Raw genomic sequence first — 24,076 nt, forward strand, 5'->3', positions numbered from 1 at the left:
GACATCCCATATTGTGTATTTAAAAGCGGAAACCGTGAAAGATGCCATGCAGGATCTTTTGGTCTCCGTTGGTCATTTTTATCGATATTGCTTCGGACGACTCATCTCCCTGTAAACCCTGTAAAGACATGAGCACAGGGATGGTGAAGATCGTGTGGGAACAAGCTAAAGAGGAAAGATTCCCCAAATAAACCGTTTAGGTCTAGATAATGGCTTCCCAAAAGACGGAACTGTTGCTTTGTGTAGTCCTAAAATGTTATCATTTTGTCATCCAAGCGTTCATTTAGGAATGGCATTTTCGATTATACCGACACCGTTTGACAGTTCGGTATAAAACAGCTCAACATAAACAATAACATTGTCAAACACATGCATGTGCGACCAAATTTCTGTTGGCGCAGTTCAGTTCAGCTGTAAAGATGGTAAGAATCCTCTTCTGTACTCATAATCTTATTGTCGAGCTAAGTATCCGTTCCTTTTTAGCCTAAGCAAACCATTCTCAAAGAGTTAGCCAAATGCAAACATCCTAAAAGTAGGAAAACACTAGCCCTTACCCGTAAGGTCAAAAAGTAAGTACGCGGACCATACGTCCTGCCATGCCAAGAATTGCCTGCTACCAATCGACACTATTATATCTTCTTCCGCAGAATCAACAACCGAGAGAAAACAAAACTGGGACACGCAGCAAAGGCCAATATCGTCGGTAAAAAGCTGGCATGGTTTGCGGAACGGCTGCTGGAACGGCAGGACCCGCTGATGCCGGGCGAGTATGAAGCGCTGGTGGATGAGTACCTGCAGCGGTTCGATCAAGAGCTGGAACAAATCAAGATCGTACAATCCATCGGCAAGCATCGCGCGACGCAACACGCTGCACGCGAGGCAGTGATCAAAACTACCATCGAAACGGAAAAGCTTAACTTCAACACCGGAGGCGGCATCGAGCTGCCCGATCTGTGCGATACGGTTAACTTTAAGCTGTTTCAAGAGTGGGACGGCAGTGCGGCAAGCATACAGCATTTGAAGCTAAAGTTCATTTCGAGAAAAGCGCTCAAAACAAGCGCCGCCAAGAAGGAGCCCGAGACAGAGAAAATGATGGAATAACACAATTCAGGTAGCAACATTCATCAAAGAGTTTTATTTCTCTCGAAAAATTCATAAACAATTTAAGGTAACTTATCTGCTTCATGGCACATCGGGATCCGGTTTCGGTTTCTTGTCCACCGGTTCCGTCTTCAATTCCTGCTTTACCGTACCCTCCAAAGCTGGGGGCTGTTCTTCGCCCTCGTCATGCTTTCGCTTCTTAACAATCAGCCACGATTGCATCATTTTGCTTTTCGGAACGACGCCAGACTTGCCGCTTCCGTCACCCGATTTGCCCTGCTCGAGCGGTTTGTTGCATTGGTCCGATTTGTTGCGCGAGTTGTTCACAACGTTCGACACGCGGTACCACTTCAGCGCTTGGCATGGTTGCAAAAGATTGAGCGCTCTGTTTGCTGGCACACGCTTAAAATCCAACCAGTCCGCCACCTGTGCATCGGTCTCGAGAATGGCCGGCGATCGATGGTGTATGCTCGCGAACTGACCCTCCGTTTCGAACGTGATCACCGTGTAGCTGTACAGCTTGTCCCCGTTCTCGTCGTTCCACACATCGAACAGCCCGGCAATGCGGAGCAACTGCAGCTGTCCTCCCGTCTCGAGCTGCCAGGTGGATTTGTCCTCCATCTTGACCTTCTCTGCCTGCGGCGCGTGCACGTAGAAGGCGGCCCGTTCGGAGGGCTTCAGCGGTTTTACCGTTTGCCATTCGTAGAAGCCTTCGCAAAGTATGACGCACCGTTGGCCCGAGGCGAGCGGTGGTCCGTACAGTTTCGAGAACGCCAAACCCTCCAGCCGGCAGTTGTTCGTGGTTAGGCCGTGCTTCCGGAAGTCACCCTTGTGCCAGCGTGGAACCATGCCCCACATCATAGGCACCAGCAACCGATCGGCGGAGTCGGCCGACTCATCAAAGTGCAGGGCGGAAACAAGCACTGGCGTTACGTCTGTCGGGGCTACATTAAACGAAGGGACGTACTTTTTCCCACAATTGAACTCATTTCGGTAGCGCGGTTGTTTCGGTTTGTTTTGTCCGTTTTTGTTGTACTTGCAGCAGCTTTCTAGCTCTTTCGGTTCCAGTGTCCTGGTGGGAAGATGGAAGGGCTGGGGTGTTTACATACGAAGGTACTAAAAACATTTAAATACAAAAACTTACAAACACGTGCGGCCACACATGGTTTTCCAATAATTTCATCAAACAATTCACAAAACGTGCAAACGCTTTTCTGCCTTTGGCCTTCGGCTGTAGCGTCGCTCGTCGTCGGAATGGTGGTGCTGTTCAATTGCGCCGTTACCAAAACACACAACGCCGCCACACTGACAAGCGCAATAATGCACGCGAGCGCGCACTGACAGGCGTTTGTTTACAAACAACTTCTTTTTCCATAGCAACGGGCCGGATCTTCTTTTCTCCGAGCATGGTCCGAAGCGCCTTCAGAACCGATCGATAATTTACAGAATTTTGTTGGAGATGCTGAAGCGAAAATGGTACGATTGTGTCATCGCATCGCTACCAGAGCTTTTGTAGTGCCAAACTAATTCTTTTTCGTTTCGTTTTAGGAGTAACAAACAGTACTGTGGCGATGTCGAATCGAATCCATTCGAGTTTGCCTACCGCGGCAGTGTGTTTGACCCGTACAAGAAGGACTCGAACAAAGTGCCCACGGTCGAGGAACAGTCACGCCTCAGTGCCGCAGCAGCGGACGCGGAGGACTTGATCGAGGACATTCCGCTCCCTGCCCACCGTTTGTCGGCGAAAGTTCGTCAACAGTATCTGTACTATTTGGAGCGTGTTTTGCGCAAAAACTATCATACCTGGTTATCGTCTTACAGCGGCCACCCTGGCGATAATCCGTTCTCGGATGGTGAGCTGCGGCAGTGTGCAGAAACTATTGAAATGCGAGCGGTAAGGAGGGTGTGGGGGTTAGCAAAAAAAAATATTTCTAAATTATATATCTCTCTCGTTTCTGCTTTCCAGGTTCAATCGTGTATGATTACATCGCTGTATCAAAACTTTATCCTCCAAAAGGTGAGAAAAAGATCGAATATTTTATGCTTCTTTTTCTAATGTCAACCTTTTGCTTGTTTAAGATTGGAGAAATCAGAAAACAAACCACCCTCGGACTCATTCATCAGAATCTCACCGATGTAAAGTTTCAACCGGCATACGTTAAGCGAGAACAGTGTCACGTGGGCGTGCAGACCGATTGTGGTGAAGCGTCGGAATCCTTTGCATTCCCCAATGCAACCGTACCGATGCTCAACCTGCCCGAGATAAGCTTAGAAGAAAAGATGGAATTGTTTCATCGAAAACACTCCACCTCCGAACATTCATCATACGCCGAGAGCAGTACGAAACGTTCGGTGCAAAAGCACGAACCCATCGCACACACCACGCCAGTACAAATGTCGAACAGTGTGCCATTAACGGTAGACGGTCCCACCGGCTCGATAATGGAAGGCCCACGGCCCCGCAATGATGCCATGGACGATGCGATACTCAAGGAGCTGCAGGCAATGTTTGAACCCGCGGACGAGGACGAGGTAAACATATTCGAATGGAGCGAAGATCAGGCCCAGGTGAAAGCAATCATAAACGAGATTGAAAGCGTCGAACCGACCCAAGCACAAGGGCATTATGGGAGCAGCAGGGTAGCACCCGCCAGTCCAGCGCTCGATCGAAAGGCGCTACTTCCCAACCCTTCACCACGGATCGGGTCCGGCGCACAGCAGCCGCCCGATTTGCGCTGCAGCATGTGGCCGTGTGAGTTGCACAGGCAGCGGATGAGGCTGCGCAATTTGTTGGTAAAGATAGCGGAAGACAATTACCGCCGGTACGAGCGGCTGGTACAAACGCAGTTCGTCACCCTGTTCGGTGCGGACGATGGGGAGGAGCAGGACCTTGGCCCGTACAGTCCCTCGATCGAGCTGAACGAGGTGCTGGTATCGAGCTGCCGGCAGCGCATCGCCAAATGGGTAGTGCAGGCCCTGATGCGACCGCTCAACGATGGGCTGATAGGAAATAGGTTTCTATTTAAAAAGCTGGCCAAGCGGCTGGCCGATGGTATCATCTACCAGAATCAGTATCCGGGTAAGTTAGTGTCTGTGGGATGGGCTTTTTTTTAACAATGAATTTAATTAATTTTCTTTTATTTGTTTGCTTTTTTTTTAGATAAAAAATTCATTCGAAAATACATCGATGAGTATTTCTGCTCCCACGCACAAATCAAAAGTATTGAGGATATAACATGAACTCACGAGCATGTGCAAATTAAATCGTTCCTTTTTCGCACAATAAACGCCATCCGTTGTTGGGTGGTGCTACCCAAAATTCGCCCATTAGTACGAAAAGTTCGCTAAATAATTCCGACACAAGCACGCACAGGTTTTCAGTTGACTTGCACTGGGTAGTACAATTTTTATTGACACAAAACGTGCACAAACACGAGAGACACTATAAAAACACATAAACATAAAGATTGGTTACAGGTGGTGTGCGCGTACTGAAACTGACCATGATCAGGATAAATAATGTTCGCTCAAGGTTCTATCGTGCGCCTGCCATGTTCCGTACCCATGGCAACGAACGTTTCGCACCGCGGGGCGGTGGGTTTTTAGCAACTGACTTACAACAGGACCGGTCGCTGGCACACGTTGGCAAGTCAATTTACTAGTTACCGCACCGCAACGAAGCTTGCTGGGAGTTCGAGGCTACTGGCTCTCCAAGACATCGGCCGATCTGCTGAAGAACCACCAAACTGGAACTGCCTCTGGCGTCACCACGGTGCGGCTTGGGTACGGGCACGATCTGGGCCCAGCACAGTTGTTGCGAAGCATCAAGCCAATTCGTCTTCCGGAAGGACAAACTCTTGCTGCTTCGTGCTAGCGTGCCCGTACCACCACCACCACCCCGCGGGGGGGATACAGGAACAGCACACCGTACGATGCGCTTGTTCCCGGGGTCAAGGTGTACAGTGTGCCGTTCTAGTGCCGCGTTGCCACACGGTGGGAACAATTGGCACCGATACCGCGTTTGTTGTTAACATTAAAAGCGATGTAACTAAGCAAACAACAAGCACAAAAATACGCACGCGCGCGACTTATTCACAACGTAAAGGATAAGAGACGCTGGACACCAACGCGAAACAGTAACACGAATATAACAAGTTAAAAGAAAACGGTGGGAACTGGGTGCGCGTGCGGGGAGGGGAAATGGTGCGAGGCCCCATACTGCGAGGAGGGAAGCTTAACACTACGAAACACGTCCCAACCCCCCATCGAAAGGGACAGGCGGTACGGGGCAAATGAACGATTGAGCGGTCAGTAGTACCGCCACTCTTCGCTGGTGGTCAGCTGGGCGGCTATTTCGTTCCCCAGCACACCGAGCATGTGCTGCCGGCCGAGCTTGTTCCACAGCACGTGCGGCATGATGCTGCCGGAGACCTTGCGCGGTCCGGGCTGGAAGCACTCGAAACGCACCGTACCGTCCGCGTGCACAAAGTGCTTCCACAGATCGATCGTGCGCGGACAGGTGCGGCAGATGTACTCGTTCAGCTTGAGCAGCCGCTCGGCCATTGTCGTGCGGCCGCCACTGTTGGCGATCGGTGTCAGCGTTGTCATGATCGGTTCCACGTTACGCTCGCGGAACCGGGCCACCAGCTGGTTGAAGTCATGGATCAGATCGATCATCGCGCGTCCGTGCAGCAGATCGACCGTGCCGACGTTCACCAGCACGTGGTCCGCGATGAACGGCGCCATCTCGACGCGTTTGGCAGCCTCCGAGAGCGTTAGTCCTGAGATGCATAGTCCGCTCATATCGATGTCGTGGCCTGGTGGTGTCGAAGCAGAGAGCGAAAAGTGTAAGTTGAGCGTCACATGCGTTCGTTCATTTACAGCTGTACATACCTGGATCGAATGAAAATCCGAGCTCCCATTTAGCTATGGCTAGGAAAAAGTCGTCTCCCACCAGCTGATGACGATGGTACGACGGTCCGTACATCGACTGTGAGGAAGAGAACAGGAACCAAAATACCCCACCGATCAGTACAATGCAACGTGGAATGCATTTCCGCACATGAATACTTACAAAATCAAGCTCATCCGACCGGGACTGTCTCCAACCTGTGGACCGGTGCTGGCCGCCGCTTCGACGCGTGTACGGATGTCTTCTCTCGGCGCGAGGCGCACGCCTCACACGGTAGGGCCGTGCCGGCTGTGGCTGTGGCATCATATCGCCGAAAAGGCCATCCGATTCCACGGTGCCGGGGCCGCCCATTTGCGTGCCGGCCGTCGAGTAGCAGTACTGAAAGTTGTTCACCGGCGCCCCGGTAGCACGTGGCATGTAGCGTCGATAATTGCTGCTGCCGGGGCCGCCGCGCGGGGACCGCTGCGCCTGTATCATGTCGACCACGTGCTTCGTCCGGGCTGTCCGGCAGAACCACAGCATCAAACCATGTGCACCGTCGGTCGAGCACCAAACGCCCTCCATCCCGAAAAGGTAGTTTAGCAGCGCGGAATGGGTGTAAAATCGGTCCAGCAGGTGTATCCCCGTTAGCTCCCGATAGTCGTCTACGTGAACGGTAGTGAAATAGAGGACAATCACACAAACACACATTAGCACGCGGCTCAGCCAGTGCAGCACGATCCTCCGGCGCTCGATCGCGCTCGCCGTACCTATTATGTCTTCCACCGTTGCACCCGCCTTCGACCGGGTGATGATAACGCTGCGCAGCTGTACCTGCAGCTCTTCCTCGCCGTCGCAGGATGTGGTTGGTGCGAGTAAACCCATGTCGGTAAGTGTGTTTTTTTGTTGTTTTGTTTGTTTTCTAGGCTGTTGGAGTTGAAACAGACCTCACGCACTGCACCCAGTAAAGTATCACACAGAAAATTGGTAGATAGTGTTGTAGCCCGTCAGCCTCGCCGCTGCCACGTGGCAATAGCGTGCACGGATCCTCGCACCGGGGTACTGTTCGTCGCACAAAAAATGCGAAAATGGAACTCACTGCGGTGCGGGAGGATACATTTATAGACTTTCGGTTAAGACAAGGCACACGGCGGCTACACACACCACTCGCCAAAGGCTTTCTGTGACCGGAAGGGGCACTCGTTTTGCGGGCGCTGTACTAATAGCTCTCACTCTATAGTGCTTCGCAAACATTGCAGCTTCCAAAAGGCCGTCGGTCAAGGTTTGTCGAGGTGGGGAAACACGTAGATAAAATAATTAAATAAATAGGATTTAAAAAAGCAAAGTTGTGCAAATGTAAATGCTCTAATTTTCTATATTCACTATGTAAAACTGTAAGTATTTATTTTTTAAATTAGTAGAAATAAAATAATTAGTTGTAAATAAATATAAATGGTATGACGATTAATAATAAAAGAAGAATAAAACTCTCAATTCGAACCCAGCTTTCTTAAAAAATTGAATTGTGTTAAAAAATGGTTTTCCTCCTCTAAGTAAATTGTGAAGAATAATTACATAATATATATTTTGTATATATTTATTATTATTAAAGTGTATCAATTTTTCAAAATAAAGCAAATTTATCTTCCAATTTCGTTTTACACGTGCAATTACAATGAATACAACTCGTGTGTCTCTTTCTGACACTTGCAGACGCTAACGTGAGTAAAGAGTTTAGAGTTATGCAGGGTAGTTCAGCTGATTATGTCACAGTCACAGTCACAGTATTGTTAATGAAATTAAACTTCGATTACAGTGTTTTATAAACACAAACCGATGTTTTTTCATTTGTATGTTTTCCATTTCCTGATAAAAAAGGGTTTCAATAAAAACTTAACCAACTAACTTACTTTTTTTACTCGACATCGCTTCTAAATATATTATTACAAAATCTTTAAGCTTATTCTCAAAACATTCATAAAACACATCAATTGTTATCCTTATCGATCTACACGATATCTGAAGATTGAATGAATTTATTTCACAACGTAATCTAAACCAACAGCAAACGCGGCACAAAAACCCTGCAATCCAAACCCGAGATGCATCCTCTCCATGGACGTGCTGGAGGGCGTTCGCTGCGAGAGCGCGCTCAGAGTAAATGTTCGCGTCCAGGTAGACGCAGCTGCCGTTTTTCCGTAGCGTGCTCGAAGCGTCGCGCCGCGTTTGTTGTGTCGTGCCGTCGTTTCGCGGTTTCGTGCATTAATTTAACTCCCTACCGGTCGGGGTGTTTGGTGTAGAATAAAAAAAAAAGCCAAGGTACAAAAGTGTTTGCATATACAGGCTGGTGTGGCAATGTGGGTGACCGAGAGAAGCTAGCTTTGATTTGGTGTGCGCTACTCCTCCTGCAATACTTACGGCGGGTTAGTGTGTGGTACAAAAGCCTCGCCAGCAAAACATGGCCGACGAGACGGGCGAAGTGCGGTCGCTGCTGATGCGTCATCGGCTGTCGATTGTGCGTGATTTGATCGGTACGAGTTTGGTGCAGGTGTTGCTGAAGGCGGGCGTCCTCACGGTCGCCCAGGAGGAACAGCTGACCGGGGAGCCCAGCCTGGATGCGCGCTGCGATCAGCTAATCGAGCTGATTGCCCGCGACGGGTTCGAAAAGTTCAAACAGTTTTGTTACGCCATCGAGTCCGAATGCAGTCAGCTAATTTCGGACCTGATCAACGATAAACTGTCCCAGGCCGAGGAGGAGCTGCAGGAGGAGCAAGTCGGTGTTGGGTATGGTGGTGGTGGTGCGAATATTAGCGCCGGTGTTCCGTTGAACATCGGCGCTGTCCACCCGGCTGTCATACAGCCAGGAGATCCAGAGCCGGTCGTAGCCTCCTTCGTCAATGCTGATGGTAAGTGTATTTTTCTTTTTGCGTGAAAGTGAGAAGAAAGTGTGCTGCTTGAGAGTGCGTGCGTGTGTCTGTGCGATTTCCGTTTCATCCGATGCCGAAAGTGTGCCAATTTTGTTGTCCGTAATGTGTAAACAGTAGTATCTGAAACAGTGTCATTAGTGAAATTTGCAGCAAGGCAGCGCGGATGGAAAATGAGTACAGCACACAGCAGGGCAAATGCCTTTTTTTCCGGCGAAGATAGAAAACTCCATTAAAAGCAACCATCACAACACGGCCCCAGGCTCATCATCGCGTCCACTGATGAAGAGATCTTTGCCTTCATTGCCATGGAAACGATGCAGAGCCCCGTCGGATGGCGATGAATGGCGGCCGTACGCAACGGAGGCAGGAAATTCGGATGAATTGAAATTATCCCACAGCACAGAATGTAATTCATTTCCGACCGACCGACCGAGCGGCATTGCACACACGCAGGCATACACACACACACACACTGCGCCTTTTGCTTATGGTCGGGCGGGGGCCGGTCGAACGGGCGCGAGGGGCTTTTTTTATTCCACATATTATTTTTCCTTTCAATTTGTCCAACCCGGCACCCGACCGAGTCGCCCGTTTCCCTTTCTTTCCCAGTTTTCTAATATGCTGGGTGGTATCGGGGGTTGGTGGTGGAGGCCGGGGAAAAGGGTCTGTGTCGGCGTCTGTCTTATGTCGCTTCGTAGATCGTGGCCACACCACCACCACCACGGCCACTCTCTATCGTTGCCTCGGGGTGTGTGCCGCTGTTGGTTTTCAATGCTGCCATGCTCACACGGACACACACTCACAATCCAAGTCACGTGCGTGTGTCTGTGTGTGTTAGTAACGAGCCTCTCGGATCTATTGCGTGTGAGATCGGTTCCCTTCTAGCAGCGACTTTGCCCTCTGGTGCTGGAAGGGTTTACGCTAGACGCTGAACAAAAATAAACAACTTACAGCCATCGAGCGGGTGGGAGAGAGAAACGGCAAGTAGCTACTTCTCGGGGGCCTGGTAGTGAAAAAGAAAAAAAAACACAAGAAGTTATGATGCGATTGAAAACAATCAACAATTCAGCAGCAAGTGAAGAGAGATGCGATCGTAATGCATGGATGATATGATTCCCACCGAAACCGGCAAATAAGAAACATGACCAGGAACATTCCACTCAATAGGGTGTATGCTGAGAGCATAAACATTGATTTAGCTTCCCCAGTCTGGGCAGTGCAATGAAAGCCGTGCGATCCATACTTCAAGCCGTCCCAAAACTCCACGCCTGGTTGATGATTCGGACTCGAATACTTTTGTAGTGAGGAAAGATTTTGCTTATCATCCTGTCAACAGCCCAGTTTGTTTGATCGATAACTTCCACTGATAACACGTTGCCCGCATAGAACATCCATCTCTTGAAGTCATTGCCAAAAACTCACAATTTTCCCTTGCTCGCACCCTACACTATGTTGCCGAACAATGTCGTAATGCCTCTTAATGATACGTCACATTTCCCCTTGTCTTGAAAAAGAATCCGACCTGTTGGAACGGAAGCAAACATTCCCATTGCCACCCGATCATTCCGGTTCCTCAACTTCCTGTTGATACCGTTTGTCGGCCCGGGCGTCGTTGCCGACGATCGTCCGGAAATACCAACACCGGGCAGCACCATGCACCGTGGCTGTGAAGAGTCTAGAAGGTGACTAATTAGTCCACTTGTTGGATGCGAAGGAGCCCACCGATCGTCCCTCTGCCGTGATCTGGACACTGAGAGACACTGGAGAAGATTGGATGAGAAGAAAGGAAAAGAGTCTGCCGAGGAAGTCTGGGAGGAAGGTTTGTATAGCCTGAGAAAATTAAGGCAACAATACGATCATTTCGTTCTCGTGGTTCAGCTTGATGAAGAAGAACAAAAAAACTGGATCTGGAAGTGTCCAGCACGAATGGAAAACTATCAAGTATCCATCAGCACAGGGTATGGGACCTTAAGGGTAGGAGGTAGGGCACACTGGTTACAGTGTTGACGATCTTAATGATCATGATCATCGAAGATCGGGCGGATCGGGAAGCACAGGAAATGAAGCACAGAAGGATGGATGAAGACGAGCAGAAACGGAGGAAGAAAGAAGACAGCCGATGCCGCGCTGTGGATGGAAAAGCATTGCTTCTTCCGCGACTTTCACGCCAGCGAGCTTGAGAGTAGTTTTTGTTTTCCAAAGAAACCTGTAACGGGGAAGAGCGTTGTTGAGAGCCAACCAGAAAATGATGTAACAACACACAGTGTAACCAAGAATCCACACAAAAACCACACGTTGTAAACCACAGCGCGCGGCACTCCGGCCTTCCGGCAATCGCCTTCAACCAACGATGTAGCCTAACGCGGCCGCGTGTCTTGTGCTCCGACACCGAAGCTGTTCAAAGGTGCTTCCATAGGTGCTAAGGTGGACAAAGCCGTCGAGAATTGGATTGGTTTTAGACGGTATGGGACGGTATAATAGGGGTTATAAATAAAATGATACAAACACAAAAGCTTTATCGAAGCCAGGGCCAGGTCCCCGTAAACTAACGAAATTAGCCCAGACATTGGCTGGCCGGTTACTGTGTCCCAAACCATGCCCCTTATCGAGATCAATTAATTTTATATCATTTGAAAAAAACTATTCAAAACTCAATTACTCCACCGGACGGTCGGGACTGGTCTGTGGTGAGTTTGGCACGTTTTAATTCCCTGCGGTACGGCGTTGCGGTGTAATGTTTCGATTAGCTCAGCACAAGCGACACCATCGGGCTGGAGTCACACAAAAGTTGTGGCCAACAACTCGCCAACAATTTGTTCTGCTTCGTATAGCATGGCACGACAATTTCAACCACCGAAAAAGTGCTCAAGTGTGTGTGTCTGAGTTCGTGTGTGTGTACTTTTTCCCCTAAACGATCCTCTTCCTCCCTCATTCAGTATGCAAACAACGAACTCTTCTGCCCGTGAGACGATTGGCAAACTCCATTGGAGCATGACTCTGATGGATGAGCAATTCATTTCATGCGTGGAGTTTACTTGGGATGTGGAAGGAACGTAGGGTAGAAACGGTGACAGTACCCGCGGGTTTTATGGACCTGAGAAGTGCAGCGGAGATAAATTGTCTCCTGGCGGATTTGAAACGAAACACGCACACGCCGCGTGCCGTTCAGGGCATGTGGGGACACAACAGATTTTGTGACCAAGGTAGCTTGATTTTTTCATCGAACAAACAACCCATCCAACCCCTAAAGGGTTAGCCTGGTTGGGGGAGTGTTTGTATGCATAGATAAATGATGAAAATGTAAGACCAGTAATCGGGACACACCTTCATTTTGTCGATGGGCATCAATCGATAATGAAGTGCATTGTTAGAGCTGTGTTGGCTGCGGTGGCAACCCCCTGTTTGCTTTCGTCGTACCCCTTTTGGCAAGCGTTCGCGATCCCGAGCTGTCCTCAAAAGGCAGAAGAATGAAGTAATAAATTTACGAGCCCGTTGTGATGTGCCGGTAATCGACCATTCGTTCGGAATGCTGATTACACGGAATGCTGATTTGTTGCCGTAGGTTAATCGAACTGTTTTGTCAACTGTATCTACATATGTTTCGTTGCAATGTTAACATACTGGGCGGAAGTGGCAAATGTTTCTCTCTTTCTCTCGCTCTCTCGCTCTCTCGCTCTCTCACTCTCTATTTTAGCATTTATTGCAAAGCATAAGCACATTTGGTTTATAAACACGTTGTTTGGGTTATAAAGAATTGTAGCCATAAACGGGGTTTGTGCTGACAATTTTGCTGTGCCTTTGGCTTGGCAAGTTGGATGATTGTGTTGAGGTTTAGACTGTTTACAAACAAGGGCACCACACTCCAACAGTTTACTGTAGAGAGGTTAACATGTACGCATTTGTACGCATTATTTGGTATGTGCTGTGTGATTATACCGATATATTTGTAGTATTTTGAAAAAGCCATTGCTGGTGTTTGAACCATCAACAGTTAGAAAATCATTCGAGCAGTCAAAACGACTACAGTACAAATTTGGGTTAGAGAGAATTCAAGGCATAGATTTCGCTTTAGATAGAATCAAATTCGTTTTTTACGCAGTTTCCTATTAGAACGACAATTTTCGCTACCATTCTCTTGTCTGTTAGATTTTACTATTGTTTTCTATCCAAATCTTTTTTATAGCATTGAAACCGATTACAATGTCATAAATCCAGCTGACTTTAACATTAACGTTCGGTTGCTCTTTGTCATTTTGGCGAAGAATTATGAGCCTTAATTTATAATAGATTATAAATAAAGGGTTGCTTTATTATTTTTTGCACCATTTCAAAGCATAATTGAACAAAGAACAATCTCAACCCCCAGCTCACTAATTTTCCCTTCTGGTTATGCTTCTAAATTATGTTCTTACACTGTGCTCGGTGCCACCTATCTGCGCCACTGCACACACCGGTGTGCAGACAGATCTGTTGGCCATTTCCGTCGACCTGTCTCGACCGCGCCAACCGAAACCCAAGCGTCATTTAGAATTTCACCGCAGAAACCCAGCCCAAATGACTGCAACGGAAGGTGTTCCATTTTTAATTAAGCGAAGCTCGCACTCATTAAACCCAAACCACGAGAATGGCACACAGCTCAACCTCCCCCATCCCATTGTCCGTGGTCCAAGTTCTCCAGACCAATTTCATCTTTCCTCACTGAGCGTGGGCAAACACTCGCTCGCCCGCCAGCACTCCAAGAGCCGGCCTTTTGCCCCCGACGGATTGCACAAATCGACCGATCTTGACCGGGGTCGCCGCCACGCGGTGCGGTTGTTGATGCGGATCTTCCGGTTTTCCCAACGGTCGCCCATTATTTTCCGCTTATCGAGCAAGCACAATTGGAAATTTATTATTCGGTTCGTTCTCGCTGGGGTGGGGGGATGGAGGCATCCCTGGCGCTCCGCCGCTGTAGACTAACCTTTCCAACTGGCTCGGACCGAGAAGCCTCCGGTTTAGAATGACACGGCTAGGTTAAGCTGTGAAGGTAGAAATGTATACAAGAAGCTAAACCTCCTTTCGTATTGTTTCAACCCAAGAAGAGGAGTACTTCTTTCAGGGTTGGTGTACCCAAGAAGGAGAAGTAGAGAGACTAGAAGCAATACTAACTGCCGTGTTATTAGAGCTCTCGGCAAGCTATGCTCCACTGTGCAGCGTGTGTGTGTGAGTGAGTTAGGCAAGATACACACCTGACCGACACCAGCGTGCCGCGTCAAGGCCAGTTTAGAGAAGAAACACCTCTTACCCGCGATCCTTTCTCTCCTCACGCTTGTTGCTATGCTCGGGTTTTGCTCTGCTCATGTTCCTCCGATGCAACTTAAACCAAATTCGCAGCTGGTTTGTGGTCATATTTCCTTGCGAACTCTTTTCTGCCTCGCTCTCTCACTCCCCTGGTAAAAGGTTCCGCCAGTAATAGAAGGGGGCCTGCCTTATTGCATCAAGGTTCCACGTTCCAGCAAACGAACCGTGTCGAGTGAGCCCGCGTGGTGATGTCAACGTTATTACCACCCAACTACCACTGTCAAAAGAACGAGAATATTTCAATTTTGCTCTATTGATGGTTTTCTTTTCTTTCTTTTTTTCTGAATTTCAGGGACAGATATAGCTATGTCTGGAGTCACGCACGATGATTCGTCACTCAAGAATGGCAGGTAAGGTGCTGCTGAAAAAGCAAAAACGATTTTTCTCCTATCAGCGTTCCTTCATTCTACTCCAAAAACGCACGAAACATCGAACCACAGGGAGTGTGTTTATGTGTGTGTGTGGCCCAGGCCCACCTGTTGTACGGAAGAAGCAGCAAGCAGCATAATAAAAAGAAAGGACGATCGTGCGTTTTGACCGGAACAAACTTTAGCATAATTTTGGGAATTATTGTGTGGAGCAGGAAACATCGACAAAGAGACAGGAACGAGATCGATACATGCACACACGCGTTACTTATTACGGTCGTGGAAAGGTGACCTTCTACCATCTGGTGCATCTGCACATGGCCACGAAACTCCGTCCGTGTTTTTTGACCAAGGTGTACGCTTTAACAACTTCTCGCTTTGCCCAATGTTGGATTTTTTCGCTCTTGTTTTTGTACGCTGCAACTGTCACTGCAATTTGATATCATCAAGAAGCATCAATTGCTGGCTAGTTCCTCTGCAGCCATGTGCCCGTGGTGTAGGTCATTTAACCCGAGCACACCCGAGTTCAGGCAGGGTTGAAATTGATTTTTTTTTTCGTTATGTACAGAGGCCTTTTAAATTAGTTCCCGTCGGACGGTGTGTCAACATTGGAACGTGTGTGAGGAGGGTAGCCTTTTCTTAAGAGTCCGGTTAATGTAGGTTAATGAAGCACGTGTAAACATGCGATATGGTGCCCCAGGACGACGTATGAACAGGGAGCTCGTTTTTCAGCTGATTACACCTGTGCCAGGCGTCTGTGGCATCAAGTTGGTGTGTGGAACAGCCTGTGTTCTAGAAAAGGCTGCAGAACAGGACACCACATACACACACACAGAGACGCGTCAAGTGCTTGTGATGCGCTGTGATGCATTAAATATTTAAACCACCCTGTCATCGTTACCTTTGACTTTTGTTACTTTGACAGTGTAGAAATAGAAGGATAGTGTGACTTTACCCACAAACAAACCTAAGCAGTGAAGGATTAGAAACACCGGCATTAGGCCCCCCGATCGAGGACGGGGCGAGTGTTTCCCACGGTGGAGCCAACGATGCAGTTCCCTCGGTCAACGGTTTTTTATGCAAGCCTTGGTGTTGGATTAAAGGGTAGAGAGCGAGAGCGAGAGAGCATTAAGCAGTGGTGGTGAGGTAAGAAGCAAAACGATGCGATTTAGCCTTTGGTGGTTAACCGCCCGACCTCGCCCGGTCGGTGGAAAGACGGGGCATATTATGGAAGAAACACGGGGAGATAGACGGGCGCCCGCGTTAACTCTTTCACACTCCGTAAATAAACTTTAATCGGCTGCAGTTTAATGACTTTTTTCCGTGTTCCGGTCGGGTGGCCGGAAGCAGCACTTGTTTGTGTGTGTGTGTGTGCTTCTACCATCAATGTATGGGCCCTTTTTTGTTGGTATAAAATTTGTCGCTATTTGTTCGTTTTGTGGTTTGTTGATCGTTTGCTCTCACAAATGGACTTGATTTGGGTTCTTTTCAATGAAACATGCAGCATTGGTCAACCTTCCCCAAAAGTGGGACACTGCTTGTGATGTAATGTGTGGCCTATTCAGAGCCAAATTCATTTGATCGCAGCAAATCAACGGTTTCGGTTCTATGTAGAATTGAAGAACTCTGTTTACTTTACCAGATCGTTTAGCACAATCACCATCTCCGTATGGCTTTGTTTGTGTTTACTTCAACAAAACGTTGTATGATTTACGAGGTTCTAGAAATAAATAACAAAAATATACTGCCAATATGCTTTAAAGTGCTCATGCTGAGCAACATAACGAAAGGACGAATGTTACATTGAAACACAATGTTGCAGCGTATTATTGCGCACTTGTGTTTATTAAAAGATCGTGGAATAAAGTGAGCGTATAAAATGATCACAGTTGATGAGTTTGTACTAAAAATGATTTTTTTTAAATATTTTAATGAAATTATTGAAAAGCAAGCAAGAGAGAGAGGAGGATCTTGTATCCACTTGCCTTTAAGAAGACATGAAAGTAAAAGACTTTTAATCAATTGATTCCATTTTATTGGCATTTACCGTTGTTAGCTCTAGGACGAGTGTTATCCTTACTGTGGGGCCTTTTCCGTTTTAAGTTCGTAGGCTGAAATTTCAGCCTGTCAGCTGTTTGCATTGTATAGCAGTTTTCGAGCAGCTATCTAAGTCGGTATAATATACAGGTGGGCTTGTCCCAAGGTGTATGAATTTAGAAGGTTGATTTTTATCGCTTCTTCTTCTGAATGAAGGTTATTAAGAGTGTTTTGAGTATTAGTCAAGCATCCAGAAAGCTTTTTGAAGAAGAGTTTTCACCCATCCTGTCAAAAAGTGATATTCAAATTTGTTTATAAAAACATGATTCTTCTTTGATTCTAGATTCTATCACCAGATCTCTTTAATGCTCATTGGGATAAATGTTAACACCACCTTTTTGCCATTTTTTGAGCAGGTAATCGAATCTTATTCTAGCTTTGAGGCTAGAATAATCTAGACTGAAAATTACAGGCTAGTTTTGTGTGTGGTTTTGTATGGAGTGTTTACATGATTTCAGCCTCCAACTGTCAAACTCCATACAAAAAACTGACTAGAATCGTGAAGGGCCCCAGTGTTAGCTTACTATTTAGGCCTGATTTCGTGCCTCACACTGGCTCTACTGACTCACAAGATCGCGAACCGCATTGCTATTGCATTGGTAGGATCAAAGAGCGAAATGAGTTAAATTTATTAATTACCTTCCATTTACCGGTCACTCACTACTGGCCACTTGGTTCATAGTGTCACCAGGCAAGCGTGCACATTAGCTTGTGTGTATGTGTCCAGTGAACTGGTCATCGCAAAACTGCGTTTGCCAATTGTCCACTTTTCACGTCTCCCACGGGCGAGCCACGTACGGCGTGATGCTCCTGCCTAGTCATCCCGGCAAACACCCGTTGGGGCGGCCGGGGAGGGTTCATCTGCCGGGCGATTGATTCACTCAAGCCTCTCACGCCGCGGCTTGTGTGACGCTTCGTATGCGCGTCGCGATGAAACCGATTATCGTGTTTCGCCTCCGGTCGTGACAGTTTTGCCGACAGCCGAATGTTTTAAATTAGAACACATGGGTTTGGGGCTTCCTCTTTTCCCTTCTGTTTTGTTGTTGTTTTGGCTGGTTTTGCTTTTTCAATCACCAATTTACGGAAAGAGGCCATTCACCAGGGGGGGGAGGGGAGAGGAGAGGGAGGTTGTATTTTGCTGGGGAGACTCACTCACTTGTGATGCTTCTCGCGCCGGCCCATCGCACGCTATACCCATCTTCGAGTGGAGGGTTTTTTTTTGTGTGTGCGCAGATGATGAGGATCTGCTCGAGATCAAACCTGGCCTTTCTCGCCGGGGAAGCAGTATCCTCTCACGCACGCACGCGGTCGGATTGCTGGTGGTGGCCAGTCGCGATTCGGTTTGTCTAGAACGCGGTATAGATCTCGTGTGTGTCGCTAGCGTCAGGTTGACTTGTTTTTCCCCCGTTCTGTTACGTTGTGAGCAGATTTCAATCATTTTTAATGTATTAAAACGAACGTGAAATGCATACAAAAAAGAGGGCAAAAATAGTGTTCGTTCGTGCTGTGCAGTTACTGTGTTTGTTGTGTTAAATTTAACGCAATTCAATTCTGTCACGTTCCATAACATTCTGATGGCAGACGGTCCCTTGAAGCAACTATTTTGTGGTGGTTGTAGCTTGTGCGCTTTTTCCTGTGAAACGAAACAGCAACAAAATGCGTGCAAAAAGATCGAAAAGAAAAGTGAGATTATAAGCAGGGGCACACAAGCACAAAATAAAACAAGAGCAAAGTGTGGCCGCCAGACGGAAAAATATATTTTTGTCACCAGACGGTGGAAAAGTTGCGAAAAACGCGGTGACTGGTTGACTGCCGTGATCGCACACCCGTGCACAGTGCAATGTCCCGTGAATAAGCAGTGATTGTGGGTTTTCCGTGATTTTTGTGTTTGCGCTAGATGACACCTCGTACCGCGCGACACATTGTTTATAGTGCCGGCCATATTAGTGGAACAAAGAAGTACAAAGTTCATACACACTGTACAAGAAAATGTGTTACAAAAAACAGTAGTAAACGTTTGCTTCTTTTATTGCCCTTTATTTATCGGTCCATATTTTTTGCAATGCAAAGTTTCATCGTGTTTTTTGTGTGCCTAGTTGTTCAACCACATTCAGTCCAGTGGGTTGTTAGGCCCATATTCTATGGCAGTTTATAAATCATCTCCATCTCTCCACTCGAAATGATTTATACGGCTAAATGAATGCACATGACAGCGCGGCCGCGACCGATACCCAATTTCAACCTATATTTTCACACTCTGGCTCTGGCGATGCTCTTCCTCGATGCGCCACCGATTTGAATGCGCGCCGTTCCTGTGTGGCGCTTAAGTGTCGCCTATCCAGAACGAAACCGCACCACCCGTCTACATTTATATTTAGACAAACTCCTTCACCGCAGACAGTTGCAGTTGTGCATTGCCTGCAGTTGCAGGCACCGTGGCCACTAGCTAGCACTCTCAAGGCGGCAAGTGTAACAAGGGCGCCCGCTTCTTCCTCCAAGCGAACTGATTTCGATTGCGCAATTGCGGACACACGCCGTGAATGATGGGAACTTTTTGAAACGAATGAATGTTAGGCGAACGATAGAATCAAGCAATCTTCGAAACGGAGCTTAAATGGAGCAAAAGAGGTGGATGAATGTAATGTACGTTAAGTGGCAGAGTGTAAAAATAGTGTCGAACAAGAATGAGTGAAGTAATGTAACAACGTCACGTTTGTGATATGCAGAAAACGATTAGATTTACTTTTGTTCAGCTGATGATACTTAAACGCTCTTCTTTCTGTTGTTTTTGCTAATGGTTACAGTTTTGTGTGAAAAAGTAACGATCCCAAATGACCGGAACACAAGAATAACAAGCGAGATGATGGTATGGCTTAAAACAAAGTAAAGTGTAACCACGAGTTTCACTGACCGCATGTAAAGCAATCAGGGAAATGGGAAAACGACAACAGCCAGCAGCACAAGAATGCGTGCCGGGATCATCACACGGTAGCTTATGTGAAACTGAACCTATTTTGTTCGAAATTCGATCGGTTCCACCATTCTCCTGCATCGCCGTTAGGCAGAAGCACTTCGCGTTGCACAATTCGTTAGCATGTTAGTTTTACGCAGATAAAATGCTTCATTCCTATGCATGGTTGTGCGTGTCGTCGTTGCTGGTGGATGTGTGTATCAGCGTTGTGCCCCGCGTATCGTTCTGTAGTGCGATCATTCGAGCGAAGCGGCCAGGCCAGCGCAGCGATTTGACTGCGAAACTCCATCATGTGCGGTGTGCGATCCATCGGGGCTGGTCTCTAATAAGCTCAGCTGTCTGTCTGTATTATGTTTGTCCATATGTGGTCCAACATCAACATCGGGTGTGTCGATGACTGTTCCGACGGGTTCGGCAGCATCTCTCTTCAACCCGTCGATGGGGCGGCAAGCTAAAATGTGGTATTATTTTTAGGGCAACTGTGTGATATTTTTATTCGCCCGTTTTTGGAGTGCTAGGGAGGGGTTGTTTCAAGGGGGTAGATGGAGAAGGGAAACGGTGGTGGAGGAGAGATGATTTAAATGTTTTTACTGTTGCTTGATAATTCGCTACTTCATAGTAGCGCCATTTTTACGTTTTCGTTCGCGCTTCCGTATCCGTGGCCGGGACAGGAAGGATGATAAGCTGTACCGATATCGAAAATGTACCGTTTCGATCGATCCGATTGGCTCAGGCAGTTTGGGCGGAAAGATGTATAATGTTGCTAATGCTTTTCACCACTCTACGCCACGGAGGCACACACCCACCAATCATGATCATGATCATCTTCGTGATCAGTTTTGGCCGACTGGCTCTCACGAATGCCATTAGTTTTCATTTCAATTTCCCATCGTGACCTCAGGTGGGGGTGGGAAAGGAGGGAGGAGGGGGGTTGAGTAAAAACAAAATCAATCACAGTGAAAACTGGAGCAGCCTGAAGCGCCATTAAAACATGTTGAGGAACTGGAGAAGTGAAAGTGATTTCCAAATGATGCTTGCTCATAAAGAGGAAAATCGTCGTAAACTCTATTACGATAGAGATAGATTTTTTTCCTTCACATTAAGATGTTTTTACATGAAAAAATTATTAAATTTGAAATTGAGAGCTTTCGCAATATCTGTAGCAAAATATTGAGCAAAACAGGTATCCGGAAAAGCTGTCGCTAAAACCCATGAAATGTCTCTAAGAGATAAAAAAAATCCCCTTTGCTTGATTCTATTTTTTCCCATTGAGAAATTGGTTTCTGGTCTTGCCCTGTACGAAAGTATGTGTACAGACAGACAGAAGAAAAAAAACACGAAACAATTTCAAGAATGCGACAAATGCAGCAATAGGCATAACAAAACCCCAAAAAGAAATGGATTGTTGTTGTTATGTGTGTGTGTGTCTATAGATGCGAGCGACGAAAGAATATGAATGGGACACAGACGAAGAGAGCGTTAGGGATGTCCCCTACGGAGAAGGTGTTTCGTTTTCGCTGCAATAACCGTGTGCTAGGCGTCAGCGTATTTCGTCCCATTCGCTAACGACCACATTCCTAGCGTCGTTTTGTCGAATGTAATGTGGTTGATCGATGCTGCCGGTGTATGCTTCCTTGCTTTTTAGGTGCGCTCAAGAAATTTAACTCTGGCGTTATGTTCTTCTGAAGAACCGTTTTGTGTTGAAGATTAACTGGATGGAGAATTAACTTTTTACGCAGAGCTTCGTGAAAGTGGTAGATGTAATTAAAGGCACCATTTTGTGTACAGTAAAGTGGGTAAAACAACTCCTAAAGGTGACACAAAATGGACTATCACCAGATGAAAAGGTTCACGGGCTACGATGGTACCCAGTGCGATTATCCCGGCTGTCGGCGCCCTGTTTCCAATCTGTCCTGCTACACGGTGCCGGAAAACTGTGCAATATCGTACGGTGACGATGCGGACGAACATTTCCCGAACAGTGCAACAACGTCCACGAGCAATGCGACGACCACGGACGAAGACTGTACGGACGATTGTACGCCCGTGCCCACCCCGACCGCCATCGGGGCCTACCATCCGCCCGACGGTGGTCCACCACAGTTGGGCTACTTCGTGCCGATCAGTCCCGTGTTTTTTCGTAGTCCACAGTTTCGGAAAAGGTATGCTGGAAGTGTGGAACGGATTGGGTTTGTTTTGTGTGTTTGATTTGTATTTAAATGGTTTTCTTACAACAAATAAGGCTTACTTTTGCCTTACATATATCCATATTTGCTATGCATGTTTTGCTAATGGTTTTCTTCTTTTATTTTCTCTCTCCTTACCCGAAAGGGATACAATCGACTCGAATCGGTCGCGTAGAAGTACAAGCTACTGTGGTACATCGACACCAACTCCTACGACAGTCCCGATCGGTAATACCGTTTCATCCCGCCGATCATCACTCATCTCGGCCACCGCGTCAGCGGCCAGCAGTCAACAGCAGCACCAGCAGCAACCACCACCGATCCCACAGCTACCATCGAAAGTGCTAGTCGGTTCGGCGGCAGCACACATCGAGCTCGGCGAGAGCAAGTTTGCCGTTTCGAACAATAACTTTAACAACTCAGCGTTAAGCAGCAGTAGTAGCAATAGCAACAACCAAAGCAACAACAACAACCATCAACCATCGAACGGCGGCAGTGTCGCTGGTTCCGCGACCGTTAATGGCGGTGTGCCCGACGCCAGCGTCCTCAGCAGTATCCGGCAGGCGTTGGGTCAAGGGCACCACCTGCCGCCGTCGAACAAGCGGCTGCAGAAGTCGGAATCGGCCGCCTACTCCTACTTTAATCCAAAGCGATTCAGCTCACCGCCGTTCGGCGAAATCCTTGGCGGCACGACTGATCGGCGACTTAACTTGAAGAACAAAACGGCCAGCCTGTTCCGCAGCAAGTCGAAAAAGGAGCAGCGAACGTACCGGTCGGTGAACGATGCGATCGAGGTGCTGGCCGATCAGGTGGTGGAGGACGAGAAGGCGGTAAGTAATGCCGAAATGTTGTTTTATTCTTGTTCGTTTCGCTAGTCAGTTTGTATCGTTTATGCAATGTTACGAAAGGTGGAGGAAAAAAAATAATGCAATTTAATTAATGGACTTTCAAAAGCATTGCCTACCTTCAGGCGTTTTCAAGACAGTGCTGGATTGGGTGTAACTCCTTCTTGCTCAACTTCCAACTAGTTAAAAAACGTCTAAAAACAAGCAGTGAAAAGCGCAATGATGGTAATTTTACTATGTTTTGCAACAGCATAACAAACACATCGCAATCGCTGCTTTACATCGTTTTGGTTCGTCTTGTAATCCCTTTGCTACAAATAAACACTCATTCGAGAAATCGATTCCTCTTCCATGTTGCTGCATGGCACACGCGTATCCTACGGTGGGGATTTTTTTTTCGTACTCCATTTGCCACTCCATGTTTGTTTATTATTCAAAAAGTCATACCGTCTGGTCTGGTTCTTAATTGTATTACGTCCGGCGTATAAATATGCTAATTTTGTATGCACCGGGCGCGGCCTGGTTGAAGGCGTTTGCATGCCCCAAACACACATACAAACCCATACCGGTCGTCAACAAATGTATTCGCTAATTGAAGAATGTGAAGCAGAGAGGGATGGAGAGTGTCAGAGCGAGAGAAAAAGAGAGAGAAGGTTACGCACCCAGTTTTTCGAAGGGATTGCCGTCGTCCCGCGTTATGCTAAAGAGTGGAAAATAAAACAATAACAAACCCACATAGGACACATACTTGTGCAGCAGAAATGTGGGAATATAGTGCGCTGGCGTACGGCGACGCATTTTGCTCCTCTGGCCGGGGCGGGAAACATTGCTATGCGGCGCCAGCATTTCATGGCACAGGATAACGCTAGTTGAACATATTCTGCTCGCCCTAAAATAGGGGATCCATGCTTAGAGTCATCACACTTTACTTTCCCCTCTCGTAAACTACCCTCTGAGTGGCGGTGTGTTTGTGTACGTGATGCGCTTGTGTACGTGTGTGTGTTGTAATTCGAGTGGCAATGGAAAAGGATATGGGTGTAAATTAACCAACAAAAATCCAATCAATCGAAACCAGCCGCACAGGAGCACACGTTTCGATGAGGATATCTTCCGAATCAATGCGCGAAACACGTGGAGAGAAAAAAAGGGAGAGAGCGGGTCATTGATCGAAGGACGATAACCTAGCGCGCATAGTGGGAGATTGAACTGAAAGGCAACGAGGACGTGGACTGGTCGGCTGCCAGCCTGCCTGCCCTGCTGTCCTTTCTGCAACCGGCAGACGGATCCTTCGTTTTGAATTCAATCCATGTCTGTGCCGGACACAACCGTTGTGCGTGTGCGTTTGATCTT

General features: G+C 47.4%; 5 protein-coding genes across 11 annotated transcripts in view; 3 read left to right on the top strand and 2 right to left on the bottom strand.

Moving 5' to 3' along the window:
* Window positions 1-288: 288 nt before the first annotated feature.
* Window positions 289-1,124, top strand: LOC120893728 (translation machinery-associated protein 16 homolog). The gene is made up of 3 exons (XM_040295792.1): window positions 289-422; window positions 484-569; window positions 648-1,124. The coding sequence occupies exons 1-3, from the start codon at window positions 420-422 to the stop codon at window positions 1,099-1,101; spliced, it is 543 nt and encodes a 180-aa protein (XP_040151726.1). The 5' UTR covers window positions 289-419; the 3' UTR covers window positions 1,102-1,124.
* Window positions 1,107-2,422, bottom strand: LOC120893727 (abasic site processing protein HMCES). Its single transcript, XM_040295791.1, has 2 exons — window positions 2,246-2,422; window positions 1,107-2,173 (listed from the first exon to the last, which is right to left on the bottom strand). The coding sequence occupies exons 1-2, from the start codon at window positions 2,263-2,265 to the stop codon at window positions 1,183-1,185; spliced, it is 1,011 nt and encodes a 336-aa protein (XP_040151725.1). The 5' UTR covers window positions 2,266-2,422; the 3' UTR covers window positions 1,107-1,182.
* A 60-nt stretch (window positions 2,423-2,482) lies between these two features.
* On the top strand, window positions 2,483-7,008 carry LOC120893723. Its single transcript, XM_040295788.1, has 5 exons — window positions 2,483-2,577; window positions 2,650-2,995; window positions 3,068-3,118; window positions 3,181-4,180; window positions 4,262-7,008. The coding sequence occupies exons 1-5, from the start codon at window positions 2,561-2,563 to the stop codon at window positions 4,339-4,341; spliced, it is 1,494 nt and encodes a 497-aa protein (XP_040151722.1). The 5' UTR covers window positions 2,483-2,560; the 3' UTR covers window positions 4,342-7,008.
* LOC120893725 (maternal effect protein oskar) lies at window positions 4,476-7,147 on the bottom strand. The gene is made up of 4 exons (XM_040295790.1): window positions 6,763-7,147; window positions 6,176-6,657; window positions 5,995-6,091; window positions 4,476-5,918 (listed from the first exon to the last, which is right to left on the bottom strand). The coding sequence occupies exons 1-4, from the start codon at window positions 6,875-6,877 to the stop codon at window positions 5,410-5,412; spliced, it is 1,203 nt and encodes a 400-aa protein (XP_040151724.1). The 5' UTR covers window positions 6,878-7,147; the 3' UTR covers window positions 4,476-5,409.
* Window positions 7,148-8,130: 983 nt separating this feature from the next.
* LOC120898887 (tight junction protein ZO-1) overlaps window positions 8,131-24,076 on the top strand; it is a 46,756-nt gene continuing 30,810 nt past the window's right edge. For 5 of the 7 annotated variants that reach the window (XM_040305339.1, XM_040305342.1, XM_040305344.1 and 2 more), the window contains exons 1-3: window positions 8,131-8,898; window positions 14,552-14,609; window positions 22,027-22,711. In XM_040305339.1, coding sequence (XP_040161273.1) covers window positions 8,451-8,898; window positions 14,552-14,609; window positions 22,027-22,711 — 1,191 coding nt within the window. In that variant the 5' untranslated portion in view covers window positions 8,131-8,450. Of the gene's footprint in view, window positions 8,899-14,551; window positions 14,610-18,042; window positions 18,144-21,434; window positions 21,858-22,026; window positions 22,712-24,076 lie in introns of those variants that run through there. The other 2 variants (XM_040305345.1, XM_040305346.1) reach the window with 2 other exon arrangements.

Source organism: Anopheles arabiensis, chromosome 2 (genome assembly GCF_016920715.1).
Source record: "Anopheles arabiensis isolate DONGOLA chromosome 2, AaraD3, whole genome shotgun sequence".
NCBI classification, from domain to species: Eukaryota; Metazoa; Arthropoda; class Insecta; order Diptera; family Culicidae; genus Anopheles; species Anopheles arabiensis.

Coding starts and splice junctions, on each gene's coding strand:
- LOC120893727 (XM_040295791.1), bottom strand. CDS start 2,265: ATGTGTGGCCGCACGTGTTT. Junction 2,174..2,245: donor ATGTGTGGCCGCACGTGTTT/GTAAGTTTTTGT, acceptor TCTTCCCACCAG/GACACTGGAACCGAAAGAGC.
- LOC120893728 (XM_040295792.1), top strand. Junction 570..647: donor CTTACCCGTAAGGTCAAAAA/GTAAGTACGCGG, acceptor CTTCTTCCGCAG/AATCAACAACCGAGAGAAAA.
- LOC120893723 (XM_040295788.1), top strand. Junction 3,119..3,180: donor AAAACTTTATCCTCCAAAAG/GTGAGAAAAAGA, acceptor TGCTTGTTTAAG/ATTGGAGAAATCAGAAAACA. Junction 4,181..4,261: donor CTACCAGAATCAGTATCCGG/GTAAGTTAGTGT, acceptor CTTTTTTTTTAG/ATAAAAAATTCATTCGAAAA.
- LOC120893725 (XM_040295790.1), bottom strand. CDS start 6,877: ATGGGTTTACTCGCACCAACCACATCCTGCGACGGCGAGGAAGAGCTG. Junction 6,092..6,175: donor GGTCGGATGAGCTTGATTTT/GTAAGTATTCAT, acceptor TCTTCCTCACAG/TCGATGTACGGACCGTCGTA. Junction 5,919..5,994: donor CGGATTTTCATTCGATCCAG/GTATGTACAGCT, acceptor CGACACCACCAG/GCCACGACATCGATATGAGC.